The sequence below is a fragment of the Protomyctophum parallelum genome (assembly GCF_964188405.1).
Source record: "Protomyctophum parallelum genome assembly, chromosome: 21".
NCBI lineage: Eukaryota > Metazoa > Chordata > Actinopteri > Myctophiformes > Myctophidae > Protomyctophum > Protomyctophum parallelum.
In genome coordinates this window covers 13,020,181-13,044,855 of record NC_139713.1, presented here as the reverse complement: position 1 = coordinate 13,044,855, position 24,675 = coordinate 13,020,181, and the positions used below count along the sequence as shown (strand labels likewise).

Below are 24,675 nucleotides of genomic sequence, written 5' to 3'. Positions count from 1 at the left end.
GCCGCATACAGTATTATCCCAATGAAGAAAAACCAGTGACCAGTTTCCCTCCCCAAAAAGTTAAAACACAAAGGACAAGAATTGTTCACTTTCATCAGTATTAATAACAACTCAATACTTTGACTTCTATCCCACTCCATCTCAGAGGAAAATATTGTACTTTTACTCGACTATACGATTATACGAAAAATGTTAGTTACTATGGTTACCTTGTACATTTTGATTATAATACAAAACACACTGTATTACCTCCACTTCAGCCGTAGCCTACTGTATAAATCATTTGAAGACAGCAGATCTACCAGCTCACAATGTGGAAAAAGTGTGTGGCTCGTGAACATCCGTGTACATGCTGTACGTGGATGTGTCTACACACATACATCATGAGAAATGTGTCTACATCTGGAGTGTGGCATGAGCGCTCCGAGCAGCTCCGAAAAGCCCCTCTATATCCTGGAACGATGGACCATGCCATTAGGAGAAGACGGGGCTGCAGGGCTGTTGCAAAAATGACCTGTCAGGGAGGAGGCAGCGTGACTTGTCGTATGGTCATTATCTGACGATATATATATATATATATATATATATATATATACTCCTCCACAGCATCACCTCGAGCAGCCATTTATAGCAACACCTGTCAGGGCCGCTTGGCTTCTGAACACATCTTCTACACACAGCATTTCCATGTCCTGTATCTATATATTCTCCACGATCTCCACTGCAGGGCCTGCCTATAATGGGGGGGGGGACGTTGAGCAAAAACAGCAGATCTATAGACCGATTCCGTACCGGTTTCATGGTTGCAGCCTACGTATTTCCTGTAGGCGGACTCGACATAGCTGCGGGAGTAAACCCTCACCAGGCGCACCTCTTCCACTACAGTGAACGGCAGAGTGACTGATTTTAGTTTGCCTCAAACTTTACTCCTTTACCTGCTTTTTTACTAACACTAACATTACAAAAATGCCCAGAACATCGAGATGAACCTGTGTAGTTTATGGCTGCTCCAACAGTAGTGGCAACATAAAAAAAAAAAAAAAAAAACGGAATGTCTAATATCCACCTCGGTGGCGGAGACCAGAACCATTGAGTAATGGTTGAGACAAAGCAGTGAAGGGTCCTGAAAGATACGTAATTTCCCAATACCCAATCTTTCTGTTTTATGAACACAAGGCTGCTGTATTTTATACCTCATACTAAGCATTTAAAGTATGAGGTATAAAGTACAGCAGCCTTGTGTTAATAAACAGAAAGATTTGGTATTGGGTAAGACTTGCGTTATGTATCTTTCACTGCTTTGTCTCAACCATTACTCAATGGCTCTGGTCTCCGCCACAGCGGTGGATATTAGACATTCCGTTTTTTTTTTTTTTTTATGTTGCCACTACTGTTGGAGCAGCCATAAACTACACAGGTTCATCTCGATGTTCTGGGCATCTTTGTAATGTTAGTGTTAGTAAAAAAGCAGGTAAAGGAGTAAAGTTTGAGGCAAACTAACATCAGTCACTCTGCCGTTCACTGTAGTGGAAGAGGTGCGCCTGGTGAGGGTTTTACTCCCGCAGCTATGTCGAGTCCGCCTACAGGAAATACGTAGGCTGCGACCATGAAACCGGTACGGAATCGGTCTATAAGCTTGCGTCGTGAGCCTGTAGATGGACATGTTAATGGTGTGTGAATGTGGGAAGTGAGGATATACTGCTGGCGTCGACTGTTCGCTGCTTCACCTCCCAAATGCATGAATGAATGAACCGTTGTAAAGCGCTTTCTTTGAGCACTTCCAGCAAGTTGGAAAAGCGCTACAAAAATGCAATTCATTATTATCATTATTTTTTTTGTAGTTAAACATCCCGGTGTATAAATAAATATACATTTCTATGTTCTTTCTTTCTTCTCTCTTAAATCTTCAGCGCTGTCCAGCCTGTCCTCTCTCCCTTCTCCTCATTCCATCAGTCTTTCCTCCCACAGGGGAAATAATTACCAGACGAAAAGGTCACTGTATACTACAAACACTTCTGCCATCTCTCTCTCTCTCACACACACACACACACACACTCACACACGTGCGTGCGTGCGTGCGTGTTCGTGCGTGCATGCTGCAATATCAAATCGATCGTTGGACACCAACATTTGGTGTCCAAAATGCGGCAGCTGTGCAAACGAGCGCTCAATGTTAAAGCCCCAGCTGCACGGGGTTTCCTCGTCATAACTCCACGGGGACCGCCTGCAGTCCCCGCTCTGACCACTAGGTCACGCTACAGGTCGCCCCCATGAACTGCAGCGGCCAATGAGGCATCTATGTTGCTGCCACTCAAAGTGACTATACATGGCCAATCACAGCGCGTCTTTTCCGGGACTTGTCAGAATCTACGGTGCGCTCTGTTTGCGCACCGAGCGGCCTCTGGTCGTTCGGACGCACCCCAGATGCGCTGTGATTGGCCATGTATAGTCACTTTGAGTGGCTGCAGCGTGTGCTGTGCCTCCGCCATATTCAGTGGTGGAACGTAACTAAGTACAATTACTTAAGTACAATTTTGAGGTATTTGTACTTTACTTGAGTATTTCCAATTTCCAGTATTTTTACTTCTACTGTTCCACTACATCTCAAAGGCAAATTTTGTACTTTTACTTTAACTTTTTTCCACTACAATTATTTTAAAATGTTAGTTACTAGTTACTTTGGAGATTTTAATTTAGATTAGAAAACATACATTAACCACTTTAACCCTATACATTTCGGCCATTTGAAAATAGCCAATCTACAAGCTCACAATGCGTCGCGTTGTGACGCATTGTGAGCTTGTAGGTCGGCTATTTTCAAAAGATTTTGTACACATTTTGAACTTGTGAAATGGGACATTCTGCAATGTGAGTACTTTTACTGTTTGTACTTTAAGTACATTTTGATGCTGATACTTTTGTACTTTTACTCAAGTACATTTTCAATTCCGTACTTTTGCTTGTAACAAAGTACTTCTAAATTGCAGTATTGGTACTTTTACTTAAGTAAAACAATTGTGTACTTTTTCCACCACTGGCCATTATTGGAGCTCAGCATGGCGGCCTCCATAAGATGACATGTCGCTCTAATGAACTGCACGAGGTGAATGAATGAATGAGGTACAGGTTTCTATATGCGGTGGCATACACGCTCACAAAGCACCATCCAGCTTGTAGATCTGCTACTTTTTCCTAAAGGGTATTTGGAATATTTATGAAACATTTTGACAACGCATGCATCTTCTAATAGTCACTGTGGCACAAAATATTTTCCAGACGGGGATTTGTGTCCAAATAAATAGATATTAATTTGGGGGTCCTTGACATGAAAATGATTGAGAACCACTGATTTAATAATAATAATAATAATAATAATAATAATAATAATAATACTAATGAATTGCATTTTTATAGCACTTTTCCAAGTGCTCAAAGCGCGTTACAATGGTTCATTCATTCATACATTTGGGAGGTGAAGCGGAGAACACCAGCGTCCTCACTTCCCACATTCACACAGCGACGGTGGCCGAACTCACACCGACCGACTCATTGGAGTGAATGCAGGGTTCAGTGTCTTCTTGCCCATAAGGACACTTCCACATGTGGACAGGAGGAGGAGCTGGGATTCGAACCGCCGACCCCAGGGATCATTGGACGACCTGCTCTATACCTGCTGAGCCACAGCCGCAGTTTTACATCAATATTAGCAAGCAAGTCCAAATAAGCCAACTATACACGTTAGCAACGAGCCCGAATAACAGTGGCACCAACAGGTGCTCTCGGGGGGAGCGGTGGGAGAGTGGACAATGCACCACTGCGTCTCCTAAACCCGCATGACCCGCATACAGGACAATCAATCAAAGTGTGGGTGTCTTGCTCTCCCATTGCCTGCATGCGGGTCTATTTAGACATACATGACAAAGTGTGCGTGTGTGTGTGTGTGTGTGTGTGTGTGTGTGTGTGTGTGTGTGTGTGTGTGTGTGTGTGTGTGTGCGTCCCTCTCCAGGACGCATGGAGTGACAGTGAGGGTCACGTGTCATTGGACAGCCAACAGGACTACCAGCTGCTGGAAACGAGACAGGGCGCTGACGGCTTCTACCTGCTGTTCAAAAGGCCCTTCAGTACCTGTGATCCCAGAGACTACAACATTGAGGTGTGTGTGTACGTACGTACGTGCGTGCGTGCGTGCGTGCGTGCGTGCGTGGTGCGTGCGTGCGTGCGTGCGTGAACCCCTGCATCTGCACTCTAAGAGCTCTAAAACACAGTTATCTCCCAGCCCTCCAGGCCAAAGTGTGGCGCTATAGTGCCAGATAAATCTGTGTTATATAAGCTTACAAGACCCGCCCAAATATAGGTAAGGTCACCAACGTATAATCTTTGCTATCACGCAAATTCCAGACGGCAGATTCGTCGCACCATGCGAGCCAGTCAATGAGAGCCCATAGTGACCACATCATGAACAAATGACTATTTCTGAATTACTGAGATCTTTTGTAAAGTAATCGCTTCTGGCAAATAACAGAGGACAAGTAACACACTATTGTCTGCTGTGTTGCTTTTCGATGTGTACACTCTGTAATTTTATAGAGGTATCTAAAAAGCAAAAAAAATATGTTTCTTGCAAGTAACTGTAAAATCAGTCATTACGATGGCATCAAGGCCCGCCAACATATACATTTTAGTCGACTAAATCAACTGTAGATTTAGTCGACCAAAATCGCATGACACTTAGTCGACTAAAACTAGACTAACACTAGGCGGTGGATTCACTTTCTTAGCGTGATCAAAGTTTAGACTTTTATAAGGTCTCAAAAATCTTAAGTTTGTCTTAATCTATATCAATCACGGTTAAAATGGAGTTCGACGTTACAATGGGTTTGTATAGGAAGGGGGCGGGGCAGCCAAAATGAATATCAAATATCCTAAATACTGAATCAAGCAACTTAAAAAAAAAAACATCTGAGGTGTTCACCATAAGCCAGAGTATAGACGAGGAAATTACCAAAACGTTTCTTTTGAAAGTGAATCAAGGCCTATTTTATACTTTATGTCCGACCCCGTGCATAAAGTAATTAAGCAATATTACACGAGAGGGTGTTGTTTAACGTGATTATTGCCACGACTTGCGGAACTCGACTTCGTCTCGTTCCCCTACCGCATCACTGAAGTGTAATATTGAGTGTAATATTGCAATTCTACAACAGTTACCCTTAAAACTAAGAAAATCGCTGAAAAAAAATATTTTTTTAATGACAGATGTAGTCACTACGACCACAAATGTCCAAAGAAACTAGCTAGCCTAGCCACGAGTTTGCTAGCGCTCTGGGAAAACAGAGCGGCTGAATTCTTTGTTTTGATTAGGTGGTGAACAGTGCTGGTTTGATCAACGGCTAGAAACCGTTTCAACCAATCAGATTGCTTCCTCTTAACGACCTGTTGTAGAATAACACAATAACACACCTTTATTATTATTATTATTATTATTCAAGGAGGGCACCGTTCACGTGATATATGGACTCCTGGATCGACCCATGGCGTCGCTGGCGCAGCTGAACCTGTCCCGGGTCCAGGTGCGCGGCGTGCAGCGGGTGCTGCTGCTGCGCCCGGACACCCCGAGCCCCTCGCTGCCGCCCGACGTGGAGACGCTGGACGTCCTGGCCCCGGACGTCACCATACCCGCGCGGGAGACCACCTACTGGTGCACGGTTCACCAGCTGCCCCAGAACATGCCCAAGAACCACATTGTCATGGTATATACGGACGGCATGCATGTGCACACTTATAGACAGGCTTGAGCCCTTAGAGTATATATGAATAGAGAAGGCACCCAGAGGAAACCCTGAGGCGAAATGGACATAGTGGCCGAATGAAGGTATTGCAGCCTAGGCCCCAAACACATGAACGCGCTGGTCCGTTGACTATCATTGTGCACGTTCACGACGGCAGCACGCTCGTTCGCGTTCGTGCACGTTCAACGGCAGCGCGTTCATGTGTTTGGGGCCAATCCATCCCAGAATGCTCTCTGTTCCTACCCAGAAGGAGGAGTGGAATCGCCTCATGCCCTTTTGAGCAACTTAAAGTGGATGGAAGGAGAACTCGGGTGCCCTCTCTATTCATATATAGGCTACTCTATGCTAGAGCCCCTGTCCTTTTACTTGCCCGTAAAAAAAAAAAAAAAAAAGAAAAGAAAACTGCCCTCTCCAGACCACAAATGCAGCATGGTGAAAATATTGCAAACACAAACAAGAGTTGTTTTGTACGTTAGTGTAACACCCAGGAATCTAACCCAGGTCCCCCGCACGGAAGGCCAACATCTAAGCCACAAAGTTGCCTGTGGCTCAGGGGGAGATATATGAGACTTTTGAGGTCATCAGGCTGAGGCTGTGAGCCACTGCCACAGCCACAGCCTTCAGTTAATACACCTCTACATGTTCAAATCCCTGTCCGCCTATAGTTTAATGCTGGAGTGTTTCAACTTACTAACTGAAGGCCAACACACACACTTACCAGTAGACTTTGGCTGAGAGTGTCTGACTGATGGCACAGTGGTCTAATGATCAGTCTTTCAGTACAGACATTAGATGTTCAAGTCCCGTTCCTCCTACAGCTCAATGCTGCAGTAATATGAACTTTTCAAGGCTTGATCATTATTTTTGTTCATGGTTCTTCGACGATTTCAAAAACAAATATGAAAATTATGAAAAAACTACATACTATAGGCCTATAGTTCATATAGTATAGTTCTCCTGGTGCTTTTTTCTTTTTCTTTTTTCATTCGAGCCTTGAAAAGTTCAAATTACTGCAGCATTGAGCTGATGAATGTTGAACATGCAATGTCTGTACTGAAAGACTGATCATTAGACCAGTGCGCCATCAGTCAGCCACTCTCATCCAAAGTCTCCTGGTAATTTTGAAGTAATCTTTTGTTTGTTAGCCTTCAGTTATTAAAGTTAAAATAACACAGAATCTGATGTTTCTTAGCGCTATTGAGGTCTTCTTTTGTATGTGAGTGTAACAGCCGGGAATCGAACCCTGGTCTCCCACGAGGAAAGCCAACCTCTTAACCACTAAAGACAGCAATTAATTGCCTATGACTCAGGGGAGATATTAGAGTTTTGAGGTCGTCAGGCTGAGGCTCTGAGCCACTGCTAGAATAGCCTTCAGTTAAAGCATCGCATTTGTGAGCTTAAAGGTATATTCAGTGATTTCACTTAATTCAAATATAACTTATTTTTTTGTTTTGTTGTGATAATCCTCTCTACTATAGAGTGTGCTGACCATAAGGAGTTCCTCCCTGTCCCCAGTTAACCCCTGGATCTCTATCCTGATTGGATGAAAGGCTTTGCCACCTAGCCAAAAACGAAACCTAAGGGTTTTTGAGTGAAATCACTGAATATACCTTTAATTTGAAAAGCTGCACTACGTAACTGTCATGCTCTACCCTGGATTTGAACCCGGGTCTCCTGAGTCCTGAGCAAAATGCTGACATTTTCTTTCCATGCCAGCAGCAGGAGAGAATCGCCTCTTTTCAAACTCTCCTGAACTTCAACGCGACATTTGTCATCCGTGTCGTATACGCCCGCATCTTCAGTATAGCTAAAGAGTTCGGGGTCATGGTCACGCCCCGGAAATAGCTGATCTACAAGCTCGCGACGTGTCGAGTGCTTGTATAGATCCGCTGTTTTTTATATTTTTTGTGCCCTTTTAGGGAATTTCAGTCCCTGCCTCTCTAACATTCTCTGCACGTCCCTGTATGACGGTGGCCTTGAACCGACTTTGTCATGTCAAGGACCCCCAAATGGACACTTATCAGCCCGCGGACCCCCCATTAGAAAAGATACACCAAGGACCCACCCACCATGAGAGAAGACTTTTAAAGCTCTATATAGCAGTGATTCTCAACCCGTTTCATTTCAATGACCTCCAGTTTGAACTGAATTAGACTACAGTCCCATTGAGTTTGGTTCCATTTGTACACTCTCCTAGTTACAGACCCATTAAGGGTCCATTTGTTTCCTAACTATCATTTAGCTGTGGACCCCCTGGAACTCCCTCAAGGATCTTGAGGGAGTTCCCTCAAGGTATTTGCCAGATCAACCGCATGTTAAACCCTTTATAGATATACAATAATTGAGCAAGAACGTTCAGTGATTACTGGTTACCTGAGCAAGGAGTCGGACAAACTGTTTGCACAAAGCTAGAGAGTATAGTTGGGTTTTTTTTTTAATACAAATTAAAGAAAGACCCAGCTGCACAACAAGCCATGCATGCACTCTCACTGCATGAAGGCCATGGCTGTCTCAAAAAACATCCTCAAAAGCCACATTGTCAACAACAACAAAACAACATAAATAAATGATGTGGCTGTCATGGTAACAAACATCACCCGGTTCACTGGCTGCAGCACATTCCTTTTTATATACAGAATCAATTAGTGAAATATATTGACATTTAGAGAGCATTGTATTTGTACTGTGGTTATGACGATTGAAACTTATAGGACCACTTCATATAAATTGGTCCTCACTATAATGTTCATGATAAAATGCCACCATTTTCCCCCTACTTGGTCTGTGTCTTATAGGCTGTGGGCAGTTCAGAAACCCGTCCACCAGTGACATCAGCGTCAGATGTTTTTTTTTAACACGATTTTTGGCTTCCATATTTGCATTGCAACTTTTCAGGAATAGCTGATATAACCTACGTATGGCTATGAGACAATAGAAATGTGGAATTGTATCATGAACATTATAGTGATGACCAATTCGAGATTAAAGTGGTCCTTTAATGTCAAGGCATGTTGTGGTTTAACCCGTCGACAATATAACGTATTCCCCTTTCCCCTCTCTCTGTCCTGTCAGTACGAGGCAGTGATTACAGCGGGCAACGAGGCCATTGTGCATCACATGGAGGTGTTCGAATGTTCTCCCGACGTCCAGAGTGTGCCGCAGTACAGCGGCTCCTGTGACGACAAGATGAAACCTTCCACGCTCAATTCCTGCCGTCATGTGCTGGCTGCCTGGGCCATGGGGGCTGAGGTATGCTTACGGACAAGCGCTGTGTGTGTGTGTGTATAGTTAGTTAGTTAGTTGCTGGGAGAGTGAGTGAGTAATTGGCATGAAAATGTTACTTGAAGGGGAATACTGTACACCGCTCATTTTCAACATTGAACTGTGTCATTAATATACCTTGTCGGGGTTATGTCAAAGGTTGTGTGTCCAACCTATAGTCTCAACAGAAGAGGGTAGACCTCAGGGAGACCTTGAATTAACATACTCTACCGTAAAGATTGGACAAAATAACATTTTATTCACTGGAGAAAATGCCATAACGAAGGGGCACGGTGGCACAGTCGGTAGTGCTGTGTCGCCTCACAGCTAGAAGGTCCTGGGTTCCATTCCCGCTGGGGAGGCTGTGGGCGCTGGCGGCGTGTTTCCTCCTCCGCGTCATCAGTGCCCATACCCAAGGCGGGGTTGGCGAAAGGGCCTTTCTGTGTGGAGTAATCCTGGTCTCTCTAAACTGCCAGCCAGGGCGCCTGATGGAGGGGAAAGGAACTGGTCAGAATAATGTGTTCCTTCCATGCGTTACGTCCGGCCAGGGAAATTCCCCCCCTGTCAAGTGAAAAGAAGCAGCTAGGACTCCTCATGCATGGAAGGAGGCATGAGGTCAGTCTGCTGCCCCCCCAGGTTGGCAGAGGAAGTGTAGTGCCCAGGATTATATTAGATAATTGGCACTGGGTGAAAAAAACTGCAAAAAATTTAATAACAAAAATGACGGAGCTTTAATGCATTCATATTAATATATGTAAATGTCTATTCAAATGATATGTTATATTTGAAATCCTTCGTAGGCATTTTACTACCCTCCTGATGCAGGGCTGCCATTGGGTGGACCAGGTTCTTCTAAATTCCTTCGGCTGGAGGTCCATTACCACAACCCCCTGCTGTTGTCTGGTACGCACGCACGCACGCACGCACGCACGCACGCACGCACGCACGCACGCACGCACGCACGCACGCACGCACGCACGCACGCACGCACCTTCGTCAGGGATGGAGCACGTGACATCACGTGACATCATCAGGGATGGAGCTGATGTCATCAATATTGACCAGCAACTCTATACATCTCAGACCTCAAACCCTTAAAGATCTCCATATATGGAGCTGACCTGTTCTGACATTCCATTATATGTTGACCCTTCCCCATCCGTCCTTCCTCTTCGATGTCTCCCTTTTGACTGATACGTACCTATGCATTCAAACTCTAGACGGGCATGCCCAAAAGTTATTAGTGCAGCCACCGCTCCCGGCAGCCGGCGAAAACTAGAGTTCTCAACAGGCCCGAAAATTAAGATCTTATACCCCCATGCCAAAGCGCCAGCGCTCGCCCAGCAGTCTGCTGTCACCCAGGCGGATGCGTGCACGCTTCTCGCCCGCATGTGTCTTATACTGGTTATAGTTTGGGATTCTTTTTTGTTTGTTTGTTTGTTTACAGTACTTAAACCTTTTGGTGTTTTAAAGCATTATGTTGTACTTTAGCTATTGAAAAATAGCAGATCTACAAGCTCATAGTGCGCCACCGAGTGGCGCGCTACGAGCTTGTAGGTCTGCTATTTATTTATTTTTTATCGTGAAAATGCGGCACAGAACTTTGAATATATACAGTATTCTTTCAGAATACTTTTTTTTAATATTTCGACGTCAGGCCTAAATCGGTTAAACTCTCTCTCTCGCTTTCTTCCGTGCTAGAAGCCCCTCAGTCTATTTTCCACTGACCAGACTACTTCAAATACAGATGAAAGACCGCTTTGATCTTGCCTATATACCTAGTCTATAGTCAATATATGGGTTCTTCATGGGTCTCATGTCATCTCCACCATTGTAATTATTCTCACTTCTCTCTGACTCTCAGTGGTGGAACGAATAGGCTACTGTTTCCTTTCTTCTTTTTTGAGTGGTGCAACCACTCCAAGGAACAGCAATGTCCGTGTTCACCTATGTGTTGGTTAATGAGCACCAGTTTGAGTACCAGTAGGGGCACTGTTTGCCAGAAACAGAGAGCACTGTTGCCTGCTAATATGAGAGAGAGAGAGAGAGAGAGAGAGAGAGAGAGAGAGAGAGAGGAGGGGGAGAGAGAGGGGAGTTGCTCTACTCGGTTCACACGGGTGTGATTTTTTATTTTATTTCCAATTGAAATACTTCTACTCCACGAGATCTCAGAGGCAAATATTGTACTTTTACTCAATACAATCACTGTGAAAATAGCCGATCTACAAGCTCACTCACAACACGTCGCGTCGGAGGTTTTGGTTGTGTACACAGTAAATCCATACAATCGGAAAAATGAACGCTCCGATTTCTTTTCTTTTTTTACTGTGCATAACATTGCCTTTTATATTCTTTTATAGTCTCTCTAAACTAAACTCCTGTTACACTTTTGTATTATGCCATATAATCTTCCCCATTGCCGTATCTTTTTTCCTTTGAAAACCATCAATTTAAAACACCTAAAGTACATAATAATAATAATAATAATAATAATAAACTTTATTTATATAGCACCTTTCATACATAAATGTAGCTCAAAGTGCTTTACAGAGCAGAAAAAACAATAAAAACAAAAGCAAAACAAAACAGCATTAAAAACAGGCATGCAGTTAAAACAATAGGACAATAACGCAGTGTCAAATCAGGAGAAGGCAGTGGTACAAAGATAAGAACAGATAAAATAAGGCAACGACATTAAAAAACAAGCAGTAATACAATACAGTGAGGACGTTAATAACAAAAAATAAAAGATCACTTAAAAGCATGGTCCTCTCCACTGCTAACACTCACATGTTCTTCCTCCTATAATGTTATAGCCACATCAAGATAAAAATAGTGGATCATGTTCATAATAGAATCTGTAATTATACGTTGTCAAGGAAATGCTTTCCCCCTCCAGATAAATGACACTATAATGTGTCTCAGTCATGTTTAAAGACTTTTGCCTGAACATCAGGGCAAGAGTAATACATACAGCCAGGGATGATGATCTGAAGTTCTGAACTTTGCACACAGGGTCGGATCTACCATATGGGCACTTTGGGCACGTGCCCAGGGGCCCTTGGGCACCAGGGGCCCCTCAACAAATATATATATATAAATAAACTTTTTTTTTTCACAGAAAATGTACCTGCTAATCCGAATGAAATAAACGGTGTCTAAAAATATTAGTGTTTTATTGTTGCATTTATTGGTGAGAAGGGCAGCTGAAAAGTGCAAATTGTGTGTGTAAAGCAGCAACAATGCGCTAGATTGGCTGTCACTCTGGGGGGGGGGGGGGGGGGCAGGCGACCGGAAATAGGCCAATATAACGGCATAAAACCGCCCCAAAACGGCTCCAAAAAACAGCAAAAATGTTGCACGCGGGTGAAGGGGGGGCCCTTCGAGCTTCAGTGCCCAGGGGCCCTCAGAGGTGTTAATCCGGCCCTGTTTGCACAGACGACCTCTCAATCCGCACCAGCACACAATTGTCATTGTACAGAACAGTGGTTCTCAAAGTAGGGTAGGGGTACTTCCGGGGGGTACCTAGCTCAATTAGAGATATAGTTAGTAACCAAATGTACCCTTATGGGTCTGTAACTCTGAGAGTTACCCTAACGGGTCCATTTGGTTCCATTTGTACACTCTCAGAGTGTACAATAAATCGGGGTACCAGAGATAGAAATTCCATTAAATCGGGGGTCCGTATAGCATAATGCGTGTGAAACTGGTCCTTGAAATTAATATGTTTTGGAATCACTGCTATAGAGCCGTAAAAATCCTCCCTTGTCGGGGTCACTGGCATATGTTTTCAAACGGGGGGGTCCGTGGCCTAACAAATGTTGATTTGGGGGTCCTTGACATGAAAAAGTTTGGGAACCACTGATTCTAGAATGTATCCAGGATGTGCCTTATTATTTCTTTGTCAAGCCTTCAGTTTAACCCATTCTGACCGGGCACCCATGTTGGCATCATGTTATGCTTTAGCTATTGAAAAATAGCAGATCTACAAGCTCATAGCGCACCACCGAGTGGCGCGCTACGAGCTTGTAGGTCTGCTATTTTTGAAAAATCAAAGAACGACTGACATTTTTTAGAATCTGATCTCAGGTCAGAATGGGTCAATCAGACCAATGTGTGTCCAGTGGAAACCTCGTATGAATCTGATCTCAGGTCAGAAATGGGTTAATAACTTGATTATATCGACGATGTTCTCTACTGTGCACGCAGCATGATTATATGGATGATGTTCTCTATACTGCGCACGCAGTTTATTAAATGGACGATGTTCTCTACTGCGCACGCAGGACGGCGAGACTCATCGGGGATACGTCTGCTGTATACGCCCAGTCTGAGGCGCTACGACGCCGGAATCATGGAGCTGGGCCTCGTCTACACGCCACTGATGGCCGTCCCGCCAAGACAACACAGCTTCTTCCTCACCGGCTACTGCACGTCCAAGTGTACCCACACTGTACGTATAGCATTATGATTATGTGTATCGCCTTTTCTTTTCTTGTTTTGACCAGTGTTGTTTTTGGCAGCAACATTTCAGTCTCTTGAATAGTTTTCATTTTAGTTTTAGTCACATTTTAGTCACCTGGAAATGTTTTAGTGTTTAGTCTATAGTTTAAGTCGACTAAATGTCACACGATTTTAGTCGACTAAATCTACGGTTGATTTAGTCGACTAAAATGTGTTTTGGCGGGCCTTGATGCCGTCGTAATGACTGATCTTACACTTACTGAAAATAGCCGATCTACAAGCTCACAACGCGTCGCAGCTATTTTCAGCAGTGTAAAATGACTTATACTGGATCTCTAGTCCCTCCATTTTAGTCTAGTCTTTATTTGTTGATGAAATTGTCAGTATATTTAGTCTTCGTTTTAGTCATCATAGCTTATTTAGTCTTCGTTTTAGTCATCATAGCTTAGTTTTACATTTGGTTTCCATTTAGTTTTCGTCAGTGAAAAAAGGTAGTTGACGAACATTTTTCGTCATAGTTTTAGTCGACGAAAACAACACTGGTTTTGACCCCAATGTAGTTAGTCGTTATGTGATTGCTCCCCTCTTATTTTCAGCAATGGAATAATATTATTTTTTTGCTGGGTAGATAGCTGGTCATTTTGAAAGTAGCTTTCAAGTCAAAAACGTAGAGCCTTCGCCCTATACTCCCTGCTGACAGTTTTGCCGTCCCAGCCTGTACCGTATATAGGAATACATGCAGTGACAATTACTGTATCATCCTCCCCCTCGGCTCCCTTCCCCCGACACAAGCCAATTTATAGATTCAATACTTTATCGTGATCGTGACATTAAAAAAAGGTTTCATAATTGTTTTTTCTGTTTTTTTTTTTTTTTTTTTGAGCTCAGTTGCACCCCCAAAAAACCCTGAACTTTTAACATTCAGTAGATTTTTTGTGGTCTGGGGGTTTTCCGGCTCAAACAAGTGCTCTGATTGGCCTGTGGACTGTGAGGTAAGAGTCCACAAATCCCATAGGCCTATATGGCAACAGATGAACACTGTTGAGGGATTTTGCCTGTTTTCATTGCAGCTGCAAGAAGGCTTCAGAACACACAGAGAAAACCCCAGACCACAGAAAATCCACTGAATGTTCAAAGTTCAGGTTGCTGTCAGTGTAATTGAGGTCATAAACCCTAAAAGAAAAAAAAATGAAAAATGAAAATAAATTAAAATGAATGTCAACACGTGCAAAAGGTAGTTCTGGGAAGGTATTGTAGTAGGTAGTGTACACTGTACAGTATAGGAATCATGTCGTATGTTATAAAATATTGACACTATAAAATGAACTAAAAACATTGAGTATACCTTCATGAAGATAATTCATTATACTTTCCTTCCCTATAATCCCCTCTCTCCTAAAATGGCGGCCATTTTGAATTTTCATTGAAAATGTTACATCATCCAAAAGAAACATTTACCAAGTACTATGCATGGAAATATGTCCAAATTATGTCTGAAATATCATATTGCACCCATCACCATCACTCATAAGAAAACGGTTGTTGCTGGTGGCCATTTTGAAAAAAATGGCTGCTATGGGCGCCATGTTGAAAGTTCAAGTTGGGTCCATATCCAAATCTTTTTAGAATGCCTTTGGCTATAAGTGTACCAAATGTCATGCTTTTACCACACACTGAACGATTACATTCATATAGTGGAGCTAAGCTGCTGTACTATCTCCCTCTCTCTGTCCTCATTCCAGGCCTTGCCTCCCAGGGGCATAAACATTTTCGCATCCCAGCTGCACACACACTTGGCCGGGCGGGCCGTGCGGACCGTCCTCGTGAGGGGCGGCAGGGAGCTGGAAGTGGTGCAGGAGGACCAGCACTTCAGCACACACTACCAGGTATAGAATGAACCCATTCTGACCTGAGATCAGATTCTAAAAAAATTTTCTTCTATACATCCTGACAGTTTTCTGAAAAAGCTATATGTTTCTATGTCTAGGCGTTCTTCGATTTTTCAAAGATAGCAGACCTACAAATAGCAGATCTACAAGCTCTTAGCGCGCCACCGAGTGGCGCGCTAAGAGCTTGTAGATCTGCTATTTTTCAAAAGCTTAAAGCATAACATAGTGCTAACACCAAAAGGGGTTCCCACACAGAATGGATGAATGAACAGGAGGACTGTAGTGTCTCCTAAACTAAAAGCAGTGGTTCTCGAGCGTTGTCATGTACAAGGACCCCATGTATTTGACATATGGGGACCCATCATCTCAAAAATATTTTGTGACGGGGACCTCCAGATGCAAAGATTTGAAAAAAAAATGAAAGAAAAGTGTGTACATATATATATATATATATATATATATATATATATATATATATATATATATATACTGTATGTATATATATATATATATATATATATATATACTTTAGTCTCTATCTTTACAAAATGCACTACTTGAATGTACTCTCCTACTCTCGTTATCATCATATCACATTGTGTGATATGTTTTGTTCATAATATTTCGGCGTCAGCGTTTTGGCGCAGGAAATATAAAGTACTGTAAATTGTGTCTGAATAATCCCGTAATAAGGGATGGGCTGCGAAAGGCAGGCAGACACGGAAATAAAACAATTCATTCATTCATTCATTCACGCACACATTTTCCAAATAGCTAAAGTATAAAGTGGTTAAAGTTATTGGCACGTTATATGAACTAATTTAATTAGTTGGGAGCCCCGGGAGAACCAATGTTCTAAAGGAGACAACTATATTATCATTGTTCTCTCACTGTACATTACACTGTATCATGCAGCGATTCTCAACCTGTGGGCCATGAGGATATTGCAAGTGGGCCCCCAAATAATTGAACCACTCGTATAAAATGACAGTTTTCTGAAATACCTAATTTTGTATATCAGTGGTGCTCAATATTTCATGTCAAGGACCCCAAACATTATATATGCAACTGGCCGTGCACCCCCATTTGAAAGTATGTTGTTCCAGGGACCTCCCCAGAAGCAAAGATTTTAGTTAAAAATGTTCTCTCTGAATATATATTCAAAGAAATAGTGAAAATAGCCGATCTACACGTGCAGCAATCACAACCCATGTTTTGGTCTGTCGTGGAGCAGAACAAACAACTTGGTTGAGAGATCGCAGGTGTATTTATACTGTGGCGATTGCACCAGGGATTGGCTGGGTGATAATGAAAGGCAGGTGAGTTTGATAAGGAGGGGGAGGAGTTGTTGATAATGAGGGAGGAGTGCTTATAAGGTCAAGCGGAAGTCTTCTCCCCAAACTGCGTTTCCCTTAAGATGTAATACTTTTACATTTTTATTTTTCCTTGAATAGACGTGTGGTGGTTATTGTGGGAAGAAAGACATTTTTTTTAAAGTGTTGTTGGACCAGAAAGGCCTGCCCGATTTAGCAACCTTGTAACATTCTTATATTTAATTGCACTTTACAGTAGTACTAAAAGCAGGGAAATTGGATTCCATACATTTGGACCACACATGCAGCACAGCAACTCTGCACAGCAATGTGCAGTTGTCAGACCAGAACAGAATCGTTGTTGGATTCTTTAAAGCCATTTTGTAAAAGCCCTCGTTCTATAAATGATTACCAGGTGATTATATGTACACTATACAGTATAGTATAGCATAGTGGAAGCTAAAGTCTTTGTTAGATAATTCGCTACATCATGTGTGCCACGAATAACAAAGAACGTATAGACCTTCAATCCCATGGGAAATGCAGTTTCATCTGCGACCCCAGCTGATGGCTGCTCAGAGGTGGTGGGTGTGTGTGTGTGTGTGTGTGTGTGTGTGTGTGTGTGTGTGTGTGTGTGTGTGTGTGTGTGTGTGTGTGTGTGACCCTGTGGGTGTGTGTGTGTGTGTTAGGGGGGGTTAGGGTTACATGTCTTGCTCAAGGACACTTCAATACACACAGCATAATAGGGCGGGCAGGGAAGCGAGCCGGTGACCTCCTGATTATTGCCAGATGGGCTGCATGCATGGGACCCCCATTGTATGTTTGTTTTGTCACAGCGACAGGGTTAGGGGGGGGGGGGGGGGGGTTGGCATCACCGGGCCTGAGGGAACGTCGAACGTGGGGGGGCCCCCCTCCCTCCCGGCGTGATGCGCCGTGACAGTGGTGGAGGTCGGAGAGGTATTATTATAGACTGACACCACGGCGCGTATTCAGAGCTTCAAGCTGTGACTCCGCCCAACCCCCGGGGGATTAAGTTGTGTGATTTGCTCTCGTTCACTGCAATGCAATTTGCGGCATTTCCCAAAACAATTATTGCGCAGAGTATAGCGATTATCAAACGTATTTGCAATGCCTATACGTTGAAAGATCTGTTTGCCCCGTGGACAAGGCCTCCGCAAGTTAGATATTATCGGCATAGATCCGTAGGTCCGTATGTGATTAAGGATTGGACCAAGTTGCATTGGCATGCCATAGAAAATTCTTACCCCGGGCTAAAACCGCATGTGACGTTTGTGGGCGTTCCTGTCTATAGCGTGGTGTCAGTCCATTGGGTCGGGAAGCTTGGTTCTTGAGGGCCTTGTTGTAGGTGGTGAGCAGTATTTTAAAAGCCCATTTAGATCTGAGGCAGATTCTTAAAAAAAAAAAAAAAGGCATCTAAATTCAGGTTTTCTGAAAAACCTATGTTTCTATGTGAGTGGTGCTCAACCCTTTTTCATGTCACGGTGTATGTATTTGGCCCGCGGACCCCCATCTGAACATAGGGATGTAGTTCCCTTGAGACAACTCGTTGTGATTTGACACTATAATAAAATTGAATTGAATTGAATTGAATTGAATTGTAATGTAATGTGTCCAACTGTGAGTGTTTTTCATGCAAAACTAATGATTGGAATGAATTCAGAATCATGAAACCCCCCCTAGTTTGACATATTACATGCTTCTTAAAGCATAATTATTAAATAAGGCCATAACGTTTTTTTTTGTTGGCCTTATAGGTTTTTAATGGTAGGCCTACTCCAACTTTCAACCTCTGGATTTACCATGATCCAACGTTTATATATAATAATTCAAATTTTAATATGTTATTTGGATGAACTATTGCGATTTCTTTTGGGGCATGCCACTTTTTAACTTAGATTGGCTGGCCTAATGAGACCAGTGTTGTTTTCGTCGACTTAAACAAGACGAAAAATGTTCGTCAACTACCTTTTTCCACGGACGAAAACTACATGGAAAATAAATGAATTACAGTACATACCGTATATGTTTGAGGGTCCTTGACATGAAAATGTTTGAGAACCACCGATATATAGAAACATGAGGTTTTTCAGAACACCGTCAGGATTTAGAAGACATTTGTATAGAATAATTATTTTCCCGCATACCAGTGTTGTTTCCGTCGACTATAAAACTAAGACGAAGAATCGAGTCGACTACCTTTATTCCACTGACGAAAACTGAATGTCTCTAAATACTATAAACTATAAGCTATGATGACTAAAACTATAATATAAAACTAAATATATTGACAATTTTTGTCAACAGGTAAAAGCTAGACTAAAATGTCAGGAAGGGACTAGTGGCCAAGAGATCCAGTATAAGTCATTTTACAATTTAGTTGCGTGCTGAAAATAGCCGATCTACAAGCTCACAGCGCGACTATTCAAGAGACTATATGACTGAAACAACGACAAAAACAACAGCGGGTGGAATCCTTGTTGACGGTGGACAATCCTTTTGGTGTATACATCCTTTTGTCAATGTTTTCTTGTGCTTCTTCTTTACAGACAATCCGAGTTCTGAGGAAGATGGTCAATGTTCTACCTGTGAGTATATATACCTGCATTTGCACACGGCTGTTGCGTTGTGACTTTTGGTGTTTTTAAGCATTATGTTATACTTATAGGCATTTTTGAAAAATCCTGAAAATGTGGCGCAAATCTTTGAATATATATTCTTTCAGAGCGAGGGGTTTTAACTCATATCTTTGCTTCTGCATGGCGGAGTCCCTGGAACAACATATTTTGAGATGGCCAATTACAGTAGGCTACATAATTATATTTTTGGGGGTCCTTGACATGAAAATGTTTTGAGAACGACTGATATAGAAACATGAGGTTTTTCACAAAACCGTCAGGATTTAGAAGGCATTTGTATCGAATCTTTTCTCAGGTCAAAATATATGGCCACACATATGGCTCGTTCAACAATCTGTTTGTAACCTAAATAGCAGACCTACAAGCTCGTAGCGCGCCACTCGGTGGCGCGCTACGAGCTTGCAGATCTGCTATTCACCTTCACCTATTGATGATAAGCCCAGAATATGGGTGCCAGGTTACAACATGACGTGGTTACCATTCTGCATAACATTTTGCTGAGAATAGCAGATCTACAAGCTCACCAGCTAGCAACTATAATACAAGCTCACACTGAGTCAAGTATGTAGAGTTTGTAGACCCCTCTCTGAGACTCTCGCAGTCAACACAAGTATAGGGTTTAAGTGGAACATATATTTCTAACTCGGTTATATTCAGTAAAGCTAGATGCAACAAAGTCTGTGTTATGAGCTCTTACTGTGTATGTATGTGCTTGTGTGTTTGTGGGCGTGCACACCCACCGGGCCGCACTTCAGTGGCGCGCACAGATAGACACTAGGGGGTGCTAGAGCACGCCCTGCCCTTTTGGCAATGTGCCCTTTTGGAAGAAAAATATATAAAATTATTATTATTATTATTTTTGTGTACACTGTACAGTATGTGGGCCATGGGTTAGGTACTCTCGTTATCATCATATCACATTGTGTGATATGTTTTTTTTGTTCATAATATTTCGGCGTCAGCGTTTTGGCGCAGGAAATGTAAAGTAGCTTACTGTAAATGATGTCTGAATAATCCCGTAATAAGGGATGGGCTGCGAAAGGCAGGCAGACACGGAAATAAAACAATTCATTCATTCGTTCGTTCATGCACACATTTTGCAAATAGCTAAAGTATAAAGTGGTTAAAGTTATTGGCACGTTATATTAACTAATTTAATTAGGTTAGTTATTTTATAGGCCCCAAAAATCTATAAATCTCACACTATTAAAGGCAACCGGGGCCGGTTCCACGCGCTGCACAAGGTGCCCTTTTTTTCCACTTGAGCACCTGCCCCTCTAAATGTCTGTGCACGCCACTTCAATCCACAGGGTGATGTCCTCGTAACCAAGTGTACCTATAACACGGAAGACAGGACCAAGCCGACCGTGGTAAGAAACACCACAACAACAAGTGACATGTATAATCTGTAAGCTATATATATATACACGTCTAATCAGCGGTGGAAAGTAACTAAGTACTTTTACTCAAGTACTGCACTTAACCCATTCTGAACGGGAACCCATTTTGGTGTTAGCGTCATGTTATGCTTTAGCTATTGAAAAATAGCAGATCTACAAGCTCATAGCGCGCCACCGAGTGGCGCGCTACGAGCTTGTAGGTCTGCTATTTTTGAAAAAACGAAGAACGACTGACATTTTTTTTAATCTGATCTCAGGTCAGAATGGGTTAATCAGACCAATGTGTGTCCAGTGGAAACCTCGTATGAATCTGATCTCAGGTCAGAATGGTGTTATACTCTTCCGTCTCTCTCTCTCTCTCTCTCCAGGGAGGTTTCAGCATCATGGATGAGATGTGTGTGAACTACGTTCACTACTACCCTCGCTCTCAACTGGAGCTCTGCAAGAGCCACGTGGACACTGGATATCTGCAGAAATATTTCAGCCTCATGAACAGGTATACATATACTTAAACCCATTCTGACCTGAGATCAGATTCTAAAAATGTCTTCTACATCCTGACAGTTTTCATTCTGACCTGAGATCAGATTAAAAAAAATGTCTTCTACAGTATGTCAGTCGCTCTTCGATAAAAAAAAAAATAGCAGACCTACAAACTGTGAAGACATTTCTTTCATTCGTTCGTTTCATTTCAAGTTTTATTACTCTCGAAATGACACAGAGTAATTCAACATTTTTTAAACATTTTCAGTGTCGTCGAGCGATACAATATCATTATCTAGAAAAAAAAACATCACAATACATCAGAAGATCAGGAAAATAAATCTAGTCTCAATGGGTTAACCAATTTTGGGCGTGAACCCCTTTTGGTGTTTTAAAGCATCATGTTATTCTTCAGCTATTGAAAAATAGCAGATCTACAAGCTCATAGCGTGCCACCGAGTGCTTGTTTTTTTTCTAGATAATGATATTGTATCGCTCGACGACACTGAAAATGTGTTTAATTACTCTGTGTCATTTCGAGAGTAATAAAACTTGAATGAATGAAAGAAATGTCTTCACAGTTTGTAGGTCTGCTATTTTGGAAAGATTGTGAAAATGGGCCTCTAATCTTTGAATATATATTATTACAGAGTGAACGTTTTATCTCAAATCTTTGCTTCTGGGGGTGGGGTCCCTGGAACAACATAATTCGGCGGTCAAAAACATATAGCTTTTGGGGTCCTTGATATTATAATGTTTTTCAGAAAAACGGATTTTGAAGACATTTTTTTTTATCGACGTCAGGCCTAAGCGGGTTAAAAATAAGATTGTAGCTTATGTACTCTCAGTAGAATTGTTTGCCCTTCAGAATCCTTCTTCTTCAGACCCTCGCTCCACACGTCTCCCTGCTCCTGTTGCTCTAGTCTAGTCTATCCCCAATGTTCCTACAGCGTGTATACCGACTGTTGTTTATCACAAAAGGCCAGACGCTGTGCGTCTTTTTTTAAACAAACTGTGCCTTTGTGACACCAGTGGGAAAGGCTTTTATTATTGTCTCCTTTCTTCCCAATTGCCCTCCAATACTCACGGGCGGCTGCATGGCTCAGGAGGTAGAGCGGGTCGTCCAACGATCCATGGGGTCGGCGGTTCGAATCCCGGCTCCTCCTCCTGTCCACATGTGGAAGTGTCCTTGGGGCAAGAAGACACTGAACCCTGCGTTGCCTCCAGTGAGTCGGTCGGTGTGAGCTCGGCCACCGTGTGTGAATGTGGGAAGTGAGGACTGCTGGCGTCGACTGTTCGCCGCTTCACCTCCCAAATCTATGAACGAATGAACCGTTGTAAAGCGCTTTGAGCACTTGGAAAAGTGCTATAAAAATGCAATTCCTTATATTCTTTCGACCTCTCTCTCTCTCTCTCTCCCCCTCTCTACCCCACGTACTGTCCAGGTTCCAGGGCCGGGACGAGTGTGTGTGTGCCGAGGTCGGCGTGACCGAGCAGTATTCCAGGATCGACTGGGACACGTTCAGCGGAGAGGTGCTGGACTCGCTGTATAAGACGGCCCCCATCTCCATGCACTGCAATCAGTCTTCTGCACGCCTCTTTCCTGTGAGTCACATTGCGCACGCACGCACACACACACAGGCTGACACAGCCATTTGCCATTTCATCAGGAGCTTGTGGGCCCACACACGTGCACAGCCAAGCGCGAAGAGTGCGTGCAAACCAGAAAACACACTTGCGCAGGCAAACACACACACACACACACACACACACACACACACACACACACACACCATTTCAATTGATTAGCGATAGCAGTTCCACATTAAGTCCCCCCAAACCAGAAACCAAAAATGGTGCTGGACACTATACATCATTTATCTGAAGACAGGTTTGGGTTGACTTTCAGTTCAGTGCCACACACACACACACACACACACACACACACAGTACACCGACCAGCCAGTTATACAACAAACATGCTCACGCAATCACATGTATCATCCGTGCACGGACGCACGCACGCACGCACGCACACACTGACGGCCAAGCTACACCAGGCAATTTTGCGCGCGTGCGTATGCGGTTACTGCGCGCGTACAGTGCGTTTGGATAGGACCAATATATGTGAATGATACCGCGGGTATACCGGATACCGCGGGCCATCCTACGTGTGCTCTAAAAATAGGATCGGTTCAAATTTCTTTACGTGCATATGCCCCCATGTGCGCGTATCTATATACTGTATCCTCCCGGAAGGTCCCGCACAAACCTGCCGCGCGTCTGACAGATCGATGTAGTAGCCACGGGGCATTTGGCGTACGCACGCACGGTCCGCGCGTTTAGAGTAAACGGGCCAGAAGAGCCTGCTGTAGCTTGGCCATGACCAGCATCAGGCCAAGCTAATACTCCCAGTTATTGTGTCCCTCTTTCTGCAGGGTGAGTGGGACAAGCAGCCTCTACCGGTGGTCACCTCGTCCCTACAGAGACCTCGCTACCCCTGTGAGGGTGGAGCGATGCCCCCCCCCACCACCACCACTACGAAGCCCGACGCGCCCAGTGCGCCCACCATGGTGTGAAGGTCCACCGATGCCCCCCCCACCACCACCACCACCAGTGGCGTGCACAGACATTTAGAGGGGCAGGTGCTCAAGTGGAAAAAAAGGGCACCTTGTGCCGCACATTTTGGGGCGGGAACCCATTTTGGTGCTTTAGATACTACAGATCTACAAGCTCATAGCGCGCCACCGAGTGGCGCGCTACGAGCTTGTAGGTCTGCTATTATTTTTTTTATCGAAGAACCACTGACATAGAAACATAGCTTTAGATTGTGGGGGGCCTAAATAAAGCCCACCACACACCGGCTGCGTCCGACGCGCGCTGGCGCGTGGTCACGCCTCGCCTGCCGTGCCGATGCACCGCTGTTCTATTTTCCAGGCGTTGCCGCGCGGCCTCCACCCGGCTATCCGTGGGCGTGGCAATGGAATATAGTCAACAAAACTCCCCAGCCGCGTGGTAGCGCGCCGCGTCCTGTTGGTGTTGCCGTGCGGCTATGGCGCGCGGCAATACTGTGCCGCGGCGGTACGCGCGGCGGTCGCAGACGGTGTGTGTCGGGCTTAATATAGTAGAAGCGTTTTTATCAAGATTTGATCAATGTCACCGCATGGTCCACACACTACAAATTAAGATTTTTTTTTTTTTTTTTTTTTTAAGAGCAAAATTGCCAAAAGGGCAGGGGGTGCTCTAGCACCCCCTAGTGTCTATCTGTGCACGCCACTGCCCCCCACCACCACCACGCAGCAGCGTTGTTTTCGTCGACTGAAACCAAGACGAAAAATGTTCGTCGACTACGTTTTCTTCACCGACGAAAACTGAATGGAAACCACATGAAAACTATAAGCCGTGACGACTAAAGCTAA

The 24,675-nt window shown here is 43.6% G+C and overlaps 1 protein-coding gene across 1 annotated transcript in view; it reads left to right on the top strand.

Moving 5' to 3' along the window:
• The window catches only part of dbh (dopamine beta-hydroxylase (dopamine beta-monooxygenase)), a gene marked incomplete at both ends in the record, with an annotated part of 29,408 nt that extends 5,573 nt beyond the window's left edge, over nucleotides 1–23,835 (top strand). Inside the window, 11 exons of the mRNA XM_083793241.1 lie at nucleotides 4,007–4,153; nucleotides 5,490–5,750; nucleotides 8,862–9,038; nucleotides 9,851–9,953; nucleotides 13,337–13,503; nucleotides 15,257–15,400; nucleotides 19,284–19,322; nucleotides 20,684–20,743; nucleotides 21,142–21,269; nucleotides 22,702–22,861; nucleotides 23,695–23,835. Coding sequence (XP_083649367.1) covers nucleotides 4,007–4,153; nucleotides 5,490–5,750; nucleotides 8,862–9,038; nucleotides 9,851–9,953; nucleotides 13,337–13,503; nucleotides 15,257–15,400; nucleotides 19,284–19,322; nucleotides 20,684–20,743; nucleotides 21,142–21,269; nucleotides 22,702–22,861; nucleotides 23,695–23,835 — 1,527 coding nt within the window. The remainder of the gene's footprint in view (nucleotides 1–4,006; nucleotides 4,154–5,489; nucleotides 5,751–8,861; nucleotides 9,039–9,850; nucleotides 9,954–13,336; nucleotides 13,504–15,256; nucleotides 15,401–19,283; nucleotides 19,323–20,683; nucleotides 20,744–21,141; nucleotides 21,270–22,701; nucleotides 22,862–23,694) is intronic.
• Between the last annotated feature and the right edge of the window lie 840 nt (nucleotides 23,836–24,675).